General features: G+C 36.3%; 1 protein-coding gene across 21 annotated transcripts in view; it reads right to left on the bottom strand.

Moving 5' to 3' along the window:
- The window catches only part of NEB (nebulin), a 210,280-nt gene that overhangs the window by 160,362 nt on the left and 34,482 nt on the right, over window positions 1-15,436 (bottom strand). For all 21 annotated transcript variants that reach the window (XM_070944263.1, XM_070942819.1, XM_070943071.1 and 18 more), the window contains exons 28-46: window positions 15,198-15,299; window positions 15,002-15,109; window positions 14,817-14,921; window positions 14,376-14,474; window positions 12,409-12,513; window positions 10,927-11,034; window positions 10,720-10,833; window positions 9,335-9,436; window positions 9,139-9,246; window positions 8,944-9,048; window positions 8,191-8,289; window positions 6,713-6,814; window positions 5,567-5,674; window positions 5,353-5,466; window positions 4,492-4,689; window positions 2,853-2,960; window positions 581-679; window positions 255-359; window positions 54-161 (exon numbers count right to left, since the gene is read on the bottom strand). In XM_070944263.1, the coding sequence (XP_070800364.1) occupies window positions 54-161; window positions 255-359; window positions 581-679; window positions 2,853-2,960; window positions 4,492-4,689; window positions 5,353-5,466; window positions 5,567-5,674; window positions 6,713-6,814; window positions 8,191-8,289; window positions 8,944-9,048; window positions 9,139-9,246; window positions 9,335-9,436; window positions 10,720-10,833; window positions 10,927-11,034; window positions 12,409-12,513; window positions 14,376-14,474; window positions 14,817-14,921; window positions 15,002-15,109; window positions 15,198-15,299 (2,097 nt within the window). The remainder of the gene's footprint in view (window positions 1-53; window positions 162-254; window positions 360-580; window positions 680-2,852; window positions 2,961-4,491; window positions 4,690-5,352; window positions 5,467-5,566; window positions 5,675-6,712; window positions 6,815-8,190; window positions 8,290-8,943; window positions 9,049-9,138; window positions 9,247-9,334; window positions 9,437-10,719; window positions 10,834-10,926; window positions 11,035-12,408; window positions 12,514-14,375; window positions 14,475-14,816; window positions 14,922-15,001; window positions 15,110-15,197; window positions 15,300-15,436) is intronic.

Genomic DNA, 15,436 nt, shown 5'->3' with positions numbered 1-15,436 from the left:
TTGGAATTGCCTTTGCCCCCAAGTAAACCACTCTTTATGATGGGCATACTCACATCACTGGCAGCCTTTGTGGCACTTTTAGCTGCTCTAATGGGGATGGCATCACTCCTCAGGTCATAGCCCCTCAATTTCAGGTCTTCCAACCCCAGTTTGTAATAAGTCTGAAAGAGAATGGATTTATTGAGTCATCAATTGTCCACCAACTACATGTGCAGTTAAAGTTCCATTTTAAAAATTGTCCAAAGCAAACTTACATCACTGATATTGTAGGAGTTAACCTTTGCCTGGATAAATTGAGGCGCATCTGACGGGAGGTTATAATTGTGAATTACTTCTTCATTTTTGGCTTTATAAAGTACCTGAAGAGGAATCAAGTGTGCAAATCAGTGTGATATCCAAAACCAAAAAACAAACATTATAATTTATTACAATTCCAAATTACAGGTTTGGTTTCAATTTAGAAGTATAGGTTACGTTTGATCAAGAAACCTTAATCTTTTAAGGGTTCTATGACCTGCAGCAAGTTTATAATACAGTTACTCCAAATGTTAACAAACATACAGACATCACCCATACTTACATCACTCCGCTGGGCTTGGTTGATTTTAGCCTGAACCACAGTGGGATGATCTTCAATTTGTGTAAATTTAATAGTGTCTGGAGGCTGACGGTATTTTTTCTGTTTATGAAAAAAACAAATCAATCTCATTTACTGAATTTTTCCATTGCTTCCTTCTAATCATTATCTACCACTTCACTGAAAATCCACGTTAAAGAATTTTTTTTAAGTCCAAGTCTTGAAAGATTTTTAAAAGTAATCAAGGCCGAAAGACTTCGATGAATCTAAAACGTTAACACTTTTTCTATGTAAAACACTTATTCTACCCCAAGAATTGGGTTTCGATGTTGTAATGGATTAATTAGAAGCAGGCAAATAAATAAAGTCCTCCTAAAAGAAGTGTAGTCAATTTTTATACCTACTGGGACACAATTAACCACTTTATACATCATATTGTACCACATTATGGCTTAAGAGTGATGGAGCAAAGCAGAACTAACTACAGATACTTGGTTTCATGGATAATTTAACCAACTACATGAACATATGACTTCAGTTTGTTTCTATTGCTATAGAAAAGGGAAGAGAAGGAGAAAGAGAAAGCAAATTTCACACAGCAATCTAAGTTGCTTGTCTTTTTCAGAAATTTCAGTCCAGACTGCAGTAAATTGATAACAGAATAGGACTGGTGCTCAATCCAGACTTCAAACTGATTGGTCTTTCCCCTACTTCTTGTCCTTCCCATCTGCTTAAGGAAGGCAGGGCTCAACGGCTTGCTGGACCATTCTGCTAGTGTCTTTCCTTTCCTTTGAGGGACTATTCCCATTTTACTAGTCCCCTGCTTTTCCCTTGGTTTCTCGATGCCTGCTCACATAGATGCCTTCATGTTCCACTCCTCTGCCCTCCCATTATCTCCTTTAACACAGAACCCTTTCATTTCTTTTTTCTTTTCCTTATGACACCACTGTGGCTCTGATGCCACGGTAAGGAAACCAATAGCCAACAGTTGTCCTTTCATTCCTACAGCCTTCTGTAGTTTCACAGAAAGTATTTAGCTAAGAAGAAGGTTAGTTCAGTTCCGAAACAAATAACAACATTCATATGTTGTAACATAAAGATTTTTTTAAAAAACTAAAGGGAAGATATTTTTCTCAGTACCAGTGGGCTAAGAATGGGAAAGCCTGGGCATAAAGCAAATGGGAGATATAAGAGGTGAATGATCTTCTAGGATTAATAATCTTTTATGGACTTTATGGGCCTTTTTTGGATTTTTATAATACTAGATGACTGTAAAAACCAACAACTGCCCACCAGCAGAGAACACAAAAGCCAAGGAACTAAAGGTGGACAGCCTGCAACTGTAGGAGGGAAGGTAGAATGACAGATCCTGCAGCCAATCAAACCTGGAGCTGCTGCTAGATCAGCATGAATTGCTGGAGAACATCTGCTCTACAGAGCGTAAGTCAATTCTGATTAGAAAACAGAAGTTTTTAATTGAAGCAGAGAAATACAGGGACATGTTGCATTTATGATGGGCCAGTTGTCAGAAGAGGACCATGTCATCCTTTGTTGCTCTCAGGAAGTCTTCTACAAAAATACTTGGTTGGAAGGTTCTCCCTTGGATTTATCAATCCAGTGTGAGATGCCACTGATGCTGAATTACTTGCTTATATTCTTGTTACTGAAATTATACAACAAACCCCCTTTTCTAACAGATATGACCTGAAGGTTATGGGTTACAATGTTCTAAATTTTAGTTGTACCAGAACATTGTCTTAAGTCTACAAATCTGCCTTCTGACTGACTGTAACTGCTGGAACTGCACTTACGTGACTCTTCTTTAAATATGTGCAACTACTGGTTTACCCCTTGGGTTGAAAAACAGTGTGCAAAACATGATAAGTGAGAGGGTTATTGATTAGACTGGGGATTCAGTGCATAGTCCCTTTTAGGGTATCTGATTTTTTTTTTCTCCATTTAGCTATAATTAAATATGGAGAACCCCACCGAGCGGAGCAGTGACCTAAAGGTGCAGACTCTCATCTCACATTCAGGAGGTTAAGAGTTCAATTCTAGGTACCGACAGAGGTTTTTCTGTTTGGGCACGAAAAGAAAATATCTGCTGCAAACTCTGCATAGGCATCAGGTAGAGCATCCAGCCAGTAAACACTCAGCTCCCTTGAGTCGTCCTGACTCCACACCGATACAAGGGATTACAGAGTTGTTCAAAGAGAAAAAAAAATATGAAGAACCCCATAACTAACCTGAAATAACTCTGGCTTTCTTTACTTACCTCGCTTACGTATCCTGAAGTTCTTTTTGCTGTTTCTGCATCCAGGGATCCATAAGGTATCCAACCAATTCCTTTCATCCAACTGTTGTAATCAGCTTTATATTCATTCTGGAAAAGGCCATAATGAGTTTAAAAATGGGAAATTCTTGCCTTCAGGTTCATGTGACAGTTTATTCAAGCTGTCCTATATGTGGATGGAACATTCTTTAAAAAGGTAGCCAACAGAAACTATAATTCATGAATTAAAACTAGGATGATAATGTAATTGCCAAAAACAAAATGTTGAAATTATTCCAAAACTGGTGAAATGTGCTTCATTAAATAATGGCACAACCTAAATAAAAGCAGGATCAGCTTTGAAAGGTGCTTGATCTATAAGGTCCATCTGGAAAAATCAGACCTGTAGTAAACTATACTAAGACATTTTTTAAAAAAACACATCCTGGGATAAGAAAGTATCTGTATAATCACTAGAAGCTGAACTCAGTTTGAAAGCAACACTTGGCTTTATGTAATAGTTAGAATTTCAGATATGGGCAGGAATAGTATAATATTTTTAGAAGTTCTCTGAATTCCAGATTATCCTTTACAAGCAATAAGATATTGTGAATATATATTATCTCTGTTATACAGACAAGCTACAAAACATTTTATAGTTTTAAGCCTTTCTTCAGTTCTATTTTATACCCCAAGGAACATTTATTGAAAATTATACTGAAAGCAAGTTTTTAAAATCAATTATCAGGTTCAGAACTCAAATCTGTTTATCAATTCAAATCAAACATGCAATCAAACTGATCTGAGTTTCTGAACTTTTTCAGAAAAATAGCTTCAGTGCATGCATGGAACATTCATAATTACTGAACTGATTCAAATACACTATTTGACTAAGTGATATAATTTGAATAATCAAACTGATTTTAAACGTCAATTTGATTTGGACATGTCACTAAACAGTTTTGAATCATATCCTTGAATTTAATCTTTGTACTGTAGAGTCCTAGATAGCAGTTACCTATTCTTTTCAAATTACAGAATTTCTTTTCAGTCTTTAAATCTATTCTCTTTTTCACAAATATTCATCAGTCTATATTTTAATATTTTAAAGCATCCTTCCCTAACTGATGCTTTATGGATAATTACGGGCCAGCATATTTTCAAGACAGCTGATGGCCACCTTAGGTTTTAAAGTCAGATATGCTGAACAAATGTCTGGGACTTATATTCCCAACAAACCTGGAGGACAGCAGTTAGGGAAGGCCAAAATAGACAATCCTCAATTGGGGTTCTTTCTGCCACAGTTGTCAAACTCTGGAAAAGGCTTATTCCAGAGGCGCAATGGCTCTGGCAGTGGCAGTGGCAGTGGCTAGAATGCAGTACTGCAGGCTACTTCTGCTGATGGTTGGCTGCCTGTAATTTGGCAGTTCGACTCTCACCAGGCTCAAGGTTGACTCAGCCTTCCATCCTTCCAAGGTCGATAAAATGAAGACTCAAATTGTTGGGGGCCATAGGCTGACTCTGTAAACCACTTAGAGAAATGTTATTGCTATTGCTATGGAAATACACTGCCAGCTCTCTTTTCTGTATGAAGTATTCTACAGTTCAACAATGCTAGGTTTGAACAGACATTGCTACTTACGTCACTTAGTATAGTATTAGCCTTCCTGGCCAGTTCCACATTAATACTATCAGGAGGATAGGAGTAATTATGGATGCGATGCCTGTAGTCTGTATCACTGATGATTGCCTGGGCTTTCTTTGCTTGTACAACGGGAATCATATCCAGTGGTGCTGTGTATCTGGCCTTTGATGCTTCATAACCTTTTTTATAGAGCAGCTATGATACAATTAATACAAGTCATTAACCACTTGAAGTTGGGGAAAAAAAGCCCAGTTCTTTGTAAAATGTGGGTGATAATCCCTCTACAATATCCAGTGGGTATGCTAAAAACAGGTATAGCTTATTTAAAGAATTCTTTTTTCTGCAATATGAGAAGGTCTTCTGAAATGATTACAGTCGTATGCAAGAAATAGATTAGGTTCAGATTATGATGACTGTCAAATAAGTCAATGTCAATAAGTATATGCACTTCTGAATATATGGCCAACTTATGCTAAAAATTTGGTGCATCTACTGATAACCTAATATTCACTTACTTTTTGTACTTCCTAAGCATTCAATAGCCCAACTATTATTTTTATTAACATTTACATTTCCTCATCATTTTGTTAGGCAATTATAAGAACCTACTTTCCTTCAAGGGTGTATTATTATTTCCCATCAGAGGATTTAACACTCTGAACTTGCTCATTATGTTTTCAAAATTAGAGAAATTTTGTGGTTCTTTATTAAGAATTCACTGAATGTAAACTTTACCGAAAGGGACACTGTAAAGAAATAATTTCTGAAAATGGTTTTATATCTAAATAAATCAACATTTTTCAGAAAATTCAGCATATCATCAACAAACCACATATTATTTGGTTTATCTGTACTTACATCACTCTGTTGCTTGCCCACTTTTTGGCAATGTATCATTTTGGGATCATCTTCAATACTCAGAGCTCCAATTAACTTGCCTTTGCTCTGTTCATAACCCTTTTTGTATTCAACCTGTATGGTCACAAGACAATAATGTACTTTGGTATTCTAAAAACCTGACTGCAAATGTAAATCAATCCAAGATCTACCTTAACTTCTGTGTAACACTTACATCACTTGCAATTTTCTGCTTGGCTTTTGCAGCTAGAATTGGAATGGCGTCCATCTTGATGTCAAATTTATTTGCTTTTGATTGATCCCAGTCATACTTATAACAATTCTAACCCAAGGAAGAAGAGAAAAATACATGAACAAGTCATAATATGAAATCCAAAATGTATTACATATAATCCATATATTTATCTTACGGAGTGCATAACCCTATAACTGCATAACTATTTCAATGTGCATGTTATTATGAGTAGACTAACAGAATAACAGACTAGAATAATGAGTAGAATAATGAATAGAATAATCTTTTTTGGCCAATCTTTTGACCCACAAGATTTCAAGCTCTTTAACATCCACTCAGCAAATGTAGAATTTGTAGAATAAAGGAGAATATGTAGAATAAAGTAAGCCCTTTATGAGATTAACATTACTTTATATTGCAAGGTTTGTCAAAGATATGATCCAAACAATCTAAGATCTAATTTCAGGACATCAGTCTAGAATGAAGCTCTTTGTTGTACTCCATGTACCCTAGAGAATCTTTCTTCAAAGCTGGAAAGCAGTGGTGTCTCTAGAATAATTGGGTTTTTCTATCCATAGTAAATAATTAAACATTTATTAAATAAGATCTTTTCCTTCATTGGTTTTCCAAGTGAATCTCTGTCCATGAACTCTCACATAAGAACACACACATACACACTTAACATTTGCTGTGATTTCTTGGTCTTCAAAGCCTCCTAGAACCTCAACAGTCTCTTTCCCAAGCATGTTTCTTCTTGCCAGCACCTATAGACTCTCCTAAATATCTATTTTGATAGTTTTCTTTTCTCTCTTCTTCATTGAAATCTGTTCATCATTCGTCCTCTTCAGTATCTCATTTTTTAATTCATCATTGGCCTTTCCCCAAAGCTGATGCCACTCACCAAACTAACTAGAGGTGACGACAATTGATTATGAAGATAATCTAAATGGTTATTGTAGTTCTACTCTTCTAAACTAAACTAATCCTCCTGGCAGGTGTTACCTGACAATGAAATATGTCCTGTTTTATGCCTTATTATCCTCACTATCACAAATAGCTTTATGATTCTCCTCAGTAGTTTGCTTTTTTTTTTAGCTGTGAAAGTATAATTCATAAGACTCTTACATCACTGATGTTGTAGGCATTGACTCTGGATTGGAGGAATAAGGGAGCATCTGGAGGGATAGAACATCTGTTCTCAGCTTCATGTTTGGCTTTGTAGTTCAACTGAAATGTAAAATGAAAATTACATTAAACATTTTCTGTTGGAGGACTGCAATTAAGCATGCTAGCATAGGCTGTTAATGCCTGAGCAAAATAAAAGGGAAATGCTAACCATTTAAAGTAAAATAATTTACAGTGGTACCTTGGTACTCATCTTTAATTAGTCCTGGAAGGCGTGATGAGTACTAGAAATGATGAGTATCACACAAATTTTTCCTATATGAAATAATATAGTGAGTCACAAGGCAGACAATACTGACAAGTTCCAGCTTGTGCATTGAGTACTAAACAAATGATGTGTACCGGGACAAAATTTTCATGTCAAAAGACATTGAGTACCAAATTTGATGGGTTTCAAAATAGTTGAGCACCAAGGTACCACTGTACTTTAATAACCATCACAAAAGAAAGGCATAGTATAAATCAAGTAAATAAATATGTTTACACTGTTCAGTTAATTCAGGAAAGGTTACATCGATGTCAGTCAACATAAAGATATGACTGGACTTTTGTTTTCATGAACACAACAATAACAGATCCCCATCTGCTTTCATAACATACATCTTTTGAGAATTAAAAATAGGGAGCATTACCACAAAGCAGTGCAAAAAATAGATTTTCTATGTTAAAGCAACATTAACAACCTATACATCCCTGCTGATTGATTACAAGCTCAGCTCTTGTTTTCCCAATTATATTACTATTTATTTCATTGACTCTGGCATTAAATATACAAGTTTGGAAACAAAACATTCCAAGGAATAGTGAACTATTCCATTATTCCTTTTGACTACTATGGATTTGGTTGTTCCAGAGATGATCCAAATAAAATTTCAGAAATAAATATTCTGGAAGAAGAAGTAATTTGTGATGTTCCCAGCATATCCTACCTCACATTTCCATAAAATTTACATTAAGCTTTTGGATTACCCTCGGGATGGCTGGATTGGTATGGTCCAGAACAGACCTAGGCATTTTATGGCCCCTGGGCCACATCCAGCCCTTTGGCTGTCCCTGTTCAGCCTATGAGGATTGTTTTTATTTTGAAGGTGACTATTTTTTTTCCCAATTTACATATGTGTGTGCGAACATGTCTACACATCTTCATGGCCTTATTGTTTCAGCACTCCACAAGAGTCCCCATTTCTTATGTGGGAAAATTAATTGCTCACCCCTGGTCTAGAGAATAATGAGACCTTCTGATATTCTTCAAAATGTTATGTTCCTTGCATGGGGTGTTTTGAAAATCATAAACAAGAACATTTTCAACAGCCAGGTAATAAAGCTACAACTTCATGAATAGAAAACCATCACTAGAAGAGAAAGCATCTACAAAATAAGGCCAGATGGGACTTCGTTAGAGTTGCTAGGTTACTCACATCACTCAGCTGCTTGGAATTAATTTGTGCTTGTACCATAACCAGCGAGTCTGTCACAGGGGTAAACTTGATCTGACCAGGATGTTTCTTGTATGCATGCTAGACAAATGAGGAAACAAAAGGTAATTTACTTTTTAGCATATATCAAATTACAGTTCTACTTTGCAGTATCTACAGAAAAATATTTTTTAAAAAAAATTCTAGCATATTAACATGGTCCATTCATTGTTCGTTACATACAGTAGTTTTGTGTTCCCTTTAGTTGTTTGAGCAGTGTATAAACTACTGTATGTAAAGAACAAAGTATTTAATAAGGCTATTTCATTCATTCAGATCTCGGATGTCTTCTACTTGTGTTCCCTTTATTTTTTTGAGCAATATATATAGAGAGAGAGGGGGTGGGGAATGGTCTCCAGGGGTAGGGTGCACTGTAATATTTGCTTTTTTTCCCTTTTTTTTTTTTTTTGCATTTAGATGTACTATGTTTGTATTATTTGTACTTAAAATATTTTTTTAAAAAAATAGTTAATTCCATTCTAATGCCAAGAAAACTATGTGGATGGATGTCTGTAGAGGGCAGGAATGTCTAACAAGAGCCCTCACGTTTGTATGAGTCAAGACCAATCCAAGGAAACATACATTAGCATTGTAATATTAAAGTTTATCTTTTAAAAAAAACCCTTCAGAAGTTTTTTTAAAGACTCTGGACTACTGTACATATAAATATAAAATCTAACAGTAACAATGACTTACATCTTTGCACACATCCAGCTTCTTTATGGCTTCATATTCTTGAGTTATGGTTTGAGGGAAATAACATTTAGCCTTTTCGTCTTCATAGTCTGCCTTATAGTTTTTCTAGAAGAACCACCAGAAAACATCATAAACACCATGAACCGAACAACAAAAGGAAAAAAATAGAGGAAAATAGGTACAATTCATACTCACATCACTCTTCATAGCTTCAATTTTCATGCAATGTGCTTGATAGGGGTCCTCAGAAGTGCCTATGTATCGGCCCAGGACATTGGCTACATAAGGCTCTTTGTATTTCACCTGTGGAGAAACACAATCACAAGTTGCAACAAACCAAGCAAGACTATGTCCGGAGCAGAAGCAAATGAGAAATATTCACCACACTTACCCCACTAAAGTTCTTAAGAACATTGTCCACTTGATACTGTGGAGTCTCACAATAGTTAATGCTTACTCCTTTTGCTTTTTCATATAGTTCCTTATATAGTCTCTGCAAGAGTGGGGAGGGGGGGAGAATGGACAAAGGGTTATAGGAGATGACGTTGCAAATATTGTTCCTTCTGTGTCTGCCTGGCTTCCCACTTACACATTTCTGTTTCCATTTCATCCTGAAATATACATCACAATGCATTCCAAAAGATTTCATCCAAATTTACATTCTGAATCCATGATTGGGATGGAAGCATAAGTACATATTTTATGTATTAATTTATTTTTGCATACATTTGTAAGCCCACCCAAGTGAAACAATTTGACTCTGGACAGCATACAACAAAAGTAAGATTAACAAAAAAATATAACTATAAGAAAGAAAGCTCAGTACATAAAATATAAAATAGCAACCAAATATTTTAAAAAACCAACCAAAAGGGAACTGGGCCATAATCACCTAGAAAATAAAATCATGTAATCTGGATTAAACCCATGATCTGTATGGTTAAATAGGTTAATTCCCACAATGCCCTGAAGTTTGTTTATGAGAAATCTATGATAAATTCTAATGGAAACAGTGACTGTACTTTAAGTTAGTTTAACAATGGTTGCTATGAACGGTCGATTTGGACGTCTTTCAAATATGGATGTCCCATTTAGGTCATTGATGTTTTAACATGTTGATGTTCATGAATTAATAGCAATAGCACTTAGACTTATATACCACTTCAGAGTGCTTTACAACCCCCTCTAAGCGGTTTACAGAGTCAGAATCAAACTGCCAAACTGCCGGCAGTCAGCAGAAGTAGCCTGCAGTACTGTGATCTAACCACTGCGCCTCCATGGCTCATAATGTTACTCTATTTCAAATACTTTTTCATCAGACAATTGTGGAATCCTTGCTGTTCTCTGAGCAAAGTTGTTTGCCTGCAGATGTTTTGTTACCAGTCTGAGCTACTGATATTCAGTTCTATTGGTGTCATCAGACAATTCACTACTTAATATAACTGTGAATAAATTATATTAATTATATAAATATACATTACAAAATTGGAAGTTCCCAAATTTGATATAGTCATAAAAGATTATAAGAGTCATAAAAATTTTAGCAAATGTTACTGAAGGTACATGTGGTATGTGTCTTCTTTACTGGCTACTAATAAAATACTATTAGATGCAAATTATAATTTTCAAAAATGATTTGAGAATTCTTATTTCACTACTAATTCTTCTTGCTTTATAGCTCTAGAATAGAGGGAGTCAAAAAAAGGTTGTGCTGCATCATCACAAAGGTTCCAACCTGCCACACACCCAATTTTACCATATTTTGGCCTTACTTACATCATTTTGCAGTTTCCCTACTTTCATAGAATGTAAAATCTTGGGATCATCCTGGACACTCAACGCTCCAATAAGCTTCCCTTTGCTCTTTTCGTAGCCTTTCTTGTACTCAACCTACAGGGGGATTTTGGAATAAAATATTTTCATAGGCTACAAACTTTGCATTCAAATTGAAAGCTAAATGTTACTACTCTGTGCCATACTTACATCGCTCACAATTTTTTGTTTTGCTTTAGCAGCCAGAATCGGGATAGCATCCATTTTGATATCAAACTTCTTTGCTTTCGATTGATCCCAATCATACTTGTACCAATTCTAACCAAGAAAGAAGAGGAAAATAAAGTGGATCAACCTGAACTAGGAATCAGGAGGATAGGTCTTTTTTTTTTAATCAAAAACCATACCTCAATTTGATTCCTTTTGAAAATATTCTTCAAGATACGGACAACAATTGTCATTTCTAACCAACTGAACAATAAATTCTAATGTTCTTTATGCTTCAATAAAATACCATCAAGAAATAGAATCGCCTTTAAATATTTGAAACTTTCACAAAATGAGTCCATTATAAGATGGATCTATGTGTACAGATTGTTTTGGCAATCTATTCCATACTAATAGGACAGATTTAGAATGTTTCTATCTATCGTCTATCTATCTATCTATCTATCTATCTATCTATCTATCTATCATCTGTTCATCTATCTATCTATCTATCTATCTATTTATTTATTTATCAACAAGGATATAGATATAAATATATACAGACACTTAGACATAGAGAAAATACGTATCTTCATTTAATGATTATTTTGTTATAGATACATCTGCTCAAATATACCTGTTACTTCCCTGTCCTTCACTTCCCATTCCTACTTATAACCCAGACTCTTTTCTAGTAATTCCTGTGATTACAGTCACTCATGTTCTAAGTCAGGGGTCAGCAACCTGGGGCTCTGGAGACATATCTGGCTCTTTCCCCCCTCTGCTGCGGCTCCCTGCCACTCAAAATATGTGTCACAGCCGCCAATGTGTGACACCTGCCGGCATATAATTTATTGAGCTTTTCAACCCCTGGTAGGCCAACCATGGATATATCCAAGAAAAGAAAAGTTTCAAAAGAAAACAGAACGTTTAATTCAACTACATATACTAGTTTTGTGGCCACTCAAGAAATAGTCAGGCACAGGAAGGGTTTTGTGGCTCCCGGTGTTTTCTTTTTTGTGTGAAACAGGTCCAAATGGCTCTTTGAATGTTTAAGATTGTAGACCCCTGTTCTAAGTATTTGTGAGATCCTTAGTACCCAACTTCCTTCTTCTACATCATTTCTATTTCTATTGTTTCTCCTGCCAAATATGCACAACACATTCCTATATGTGTTAAGAAATTCTGCTTTCCCTCTTCCTTCTTATGTCATCACATCATTCCCTTGTTTTATTTCATCCTCTACCAATAAATCCTGGTCTTTGTGTTGTATTAAATATAGCTAATTAGATTGGTTCTTTTCAAGCTTGATGTCTTTGTCCATACTGACTCTGGGTTACAACAGTCTGTCCAATGTATGCAAAGAACATTCACCTAGGCTTATTTGCTGTCTGCCTAGTAGAAATCTCACTGCAAATATCATAGTAGCTATAATATTATTTATTAAGAAATTGAGTCGGAAGAGCAGTTGTCCATTATACTCACATCACTGATATTATAAGCATTAACTCTGGACTGGAGAAACAAAGGAGCATCTGGAGGTATAGAACATTTGAATTTTTCAGCCTCGTGTTTAGCTTTGTAATTCATCTGAAATATAGAAGGAACAAAGAATGGTATATAAATGACTAACACACACTGCTCTTCGCTATGGGAAGAATTCCTTCTCCTAGAGACCAACTTTGGCTACTGAGTTTTTTGTAACCCCGTTAAATATTGATTAAACCATCAGTGCCTTGCTCCAGTACCCAAACTAAATGCTTTCCCAGAAGGACTACCTTATCCAAATGATGAACCTTCTAAAGGAGCAGATAGGACAGAATGATGGTGCCCATGCAGTACCAATTATTCCCTTATACCAATACCAATTTCAACTTTCTGAATACCAACCTCCTTTCCTGACCAATATCTTTGAAATCTAAGAAAATTTACTACTTTCCTAACTCACATGAGCCATATATCTGCCTGAGACCAAATGCTTTATTAGCAACATAATTGATATAGGATTTTCAATAAGCCTGCTGATGGAGGGAGCTATAAAATGGTAACCCTTTCCTCCCCAGTGCTTATTCAGAAAAGTTCAGACAACCGCAGTAATTTTGTGATGTGCCTGAGAGTTAACTTTAAAGATCTGATCAAGTGAATAACAGACATTTTGTATAACTAATATGAGCCAGAGAATGGCTCACTCGGCGATGAGGAGAAGGAATGGGAGGAATTCCTCACCAAGAAGAGGTAAAAAATATGTCCTCCTCTTGCTATCCAGTGCCTAGAAGTGGGAGGGTATAAAGAGGCCCCAAATGTAGTCCGGTTTCAGTTCTCATTTGGGTGGAAAAACCAACCTATCTTCCTTCCTTCCTTCCATCCTCCCTCCCTCCCTCCCTCCCTCCCTCCCAGGAGAATTAGAGGCTTTATCATGGCTTATTCCCTGGCATCTTTCTTGCTTTCTCTTGAAGTTTTGCCAGAGCTGTGGGAAAAATGGCTTTGGGGCACAATGGGAAAGTTTTGATTCTCCTGTTGTCAAATGTTGAATGATCAAGGAGCCAGAGGAAGCCATTAGCAGCAGGGCAGTTTGTCCTCCTCTATAACTTTACCTACAAATGAGGTACTGCAGACTAGCTGAACTACAAGACTCGTATTGCCTATGGTGGGAAAATGCCCTTTTAAAACAGAACAAAAATAGTGGACAACGGGCTGTTCTTCCAATGGGACAAGATTGAATTTAAAGATGACCACATCCATTTCTGTACTTCTGGAGTGGCTAGGAAGGCACCTTCCTGCCACAGTTAGCAGGACATATGAAAGGGTCTGATTATTTTTTTTAAAAAATAGCTAAGGGTGCAATTCCAAACTTTTTAGAATCATCTAAATCATCATCAATGACATGGTCAGCTTCTTCAGAGCCTGAAGAGGGGAGGAAGGACAAAATAGAAGAGGTGGTATAGGGGCTATATCTACTGAAGTAACAACCAACAGTTTCTAGAAGTTAAAGACGATCAATTTGTAAACCTTTCTAAGCTATTCTGAGCTGTTAACCTGTTAACTGAGAAGGGTGACAGAAAAAAATGCCCATATTTAAAATTCCAAAGCATAACCCTATGTAAAGGCATGCCTGCCTCCCAGGGCTTAATTCTTGTCTGCAACAGAGAACCTAATCTATCCGATTCATGTCTGAGAATCTTTTGCTAAATAAGCACATACATGAATAAGAGGATGAGCTTCTGGAAAACTGAGATGTACTGCCATGCTCATTCTGATACATTCTAAGCAACTGCTTCAATTTGTTTTCAAAAGTGTTGCCCCAAAATTCTCACTTTCCAAATAGAGAGTCGTGTTATTGCAATGTAAAGAATCTGCAAGTCCCAACTCAAAGCTAGGCTGTCTGTTAGGCAATTTAGCAGGAAAAGTAAGATCATGCAAAGCCAGCTTCCGTCCGTTTCCAGGTTACTTACATCACTCAGCTGCTTGGAATTAATCTGTGCTTGTAGTAACACTGGAGAATCCGACACTGAAGTAAACTTGAACTGGTCAGGATGCTTTTTGTAGGCAGACTAGGAAAAAGAATAAAACAAAACCCAGCAGCGATGACTTTTCAGTAAACATCAGACTTATGTTTTTCTACTTCATGATATGTTTTACAACATTCTGCTCTGCTACTATCATCCATGCATCCAAATATGGCTGGGGAAGGCAGCATTTATATTGACAGTATTTACTGTATGATGTTTAAATTCAGTTCTTGTACCGTCAGTAATACTTCAGATATTTTCACGTATTTTTTAATTTCATTTATTATTTTAAGAATATCGTGACATAATACACCACTGAGATTCTTTTCTTTTTCAGTTCTGAAGCACATAAAAAAATATGACCTCACTAAAAAAATGACTTACATCTTTGCATATGTCCAGCTTCTTCAGGGCTTCATATTCTTGAGTTATGGTTTGAGGGAAATAACATTTAGCCTTTTCATCTTCATAGTCCGCTTTATAGTTTTTCTAGAGAAACCACCAGAGTTCAGTAAGCACCATGAACTGAATGGGGGGGGGGGAGAGAAATAGGTACAATTCATACTTACATCGCTCTTCATAGCTTCAATTTTCATGCAATGTGCTTGATAGGGGTCCTCAGAAGTGCCTATGTATCGGCCCAGGACATTGGCTACATAAGGCTCTTTGTATCTCACCTGTGGAAAAACACAGTCACATGTTACAGCAAAGCAAGCAAGACTATGTCCGGAGCAGAAGCAAAGCAGAAATTTTCACCATGCTTACCCCACTGAAGTTCTTAAGAACGTTGTCCACTTGATACTGTGGAGTCTCACAATAGTTAATGCTTACTCCTTTTGTTTTTTCATATAGTTCCTTATATAATCTCTGCAAGAGTGAAAAAGAAAGGAGAAATTGTTATAGGAAATCATGCGGAAAATGTCATTTCTGAATTCATAATTAGAATGGGCACATAAGAACTATCTTCCTGGCTTAATTCCAGGGTATAGATTACCAACGGTTTT

This window comes from Pituophis catenifer, unplaced genomic scaffold (genome assembly GCF_029215685.1).
Source record: "Pituophis catenifer annectens isolate HBS135680 unplaced genomic scaffold, rPitCat1.0.hap2 SCAF_1, whole genome shotgun sequence".
Classification (NCBI taxonomy): domain Eukaryota; kingdom Metazoa; phylum Chordata; class Lepidosauria; order Squamata; family Colubridae; genus Pituophis; species Pituophis catenifer.
This window is presented reverse-complemented; position numbering and strand designations above follow the sequence as displayed.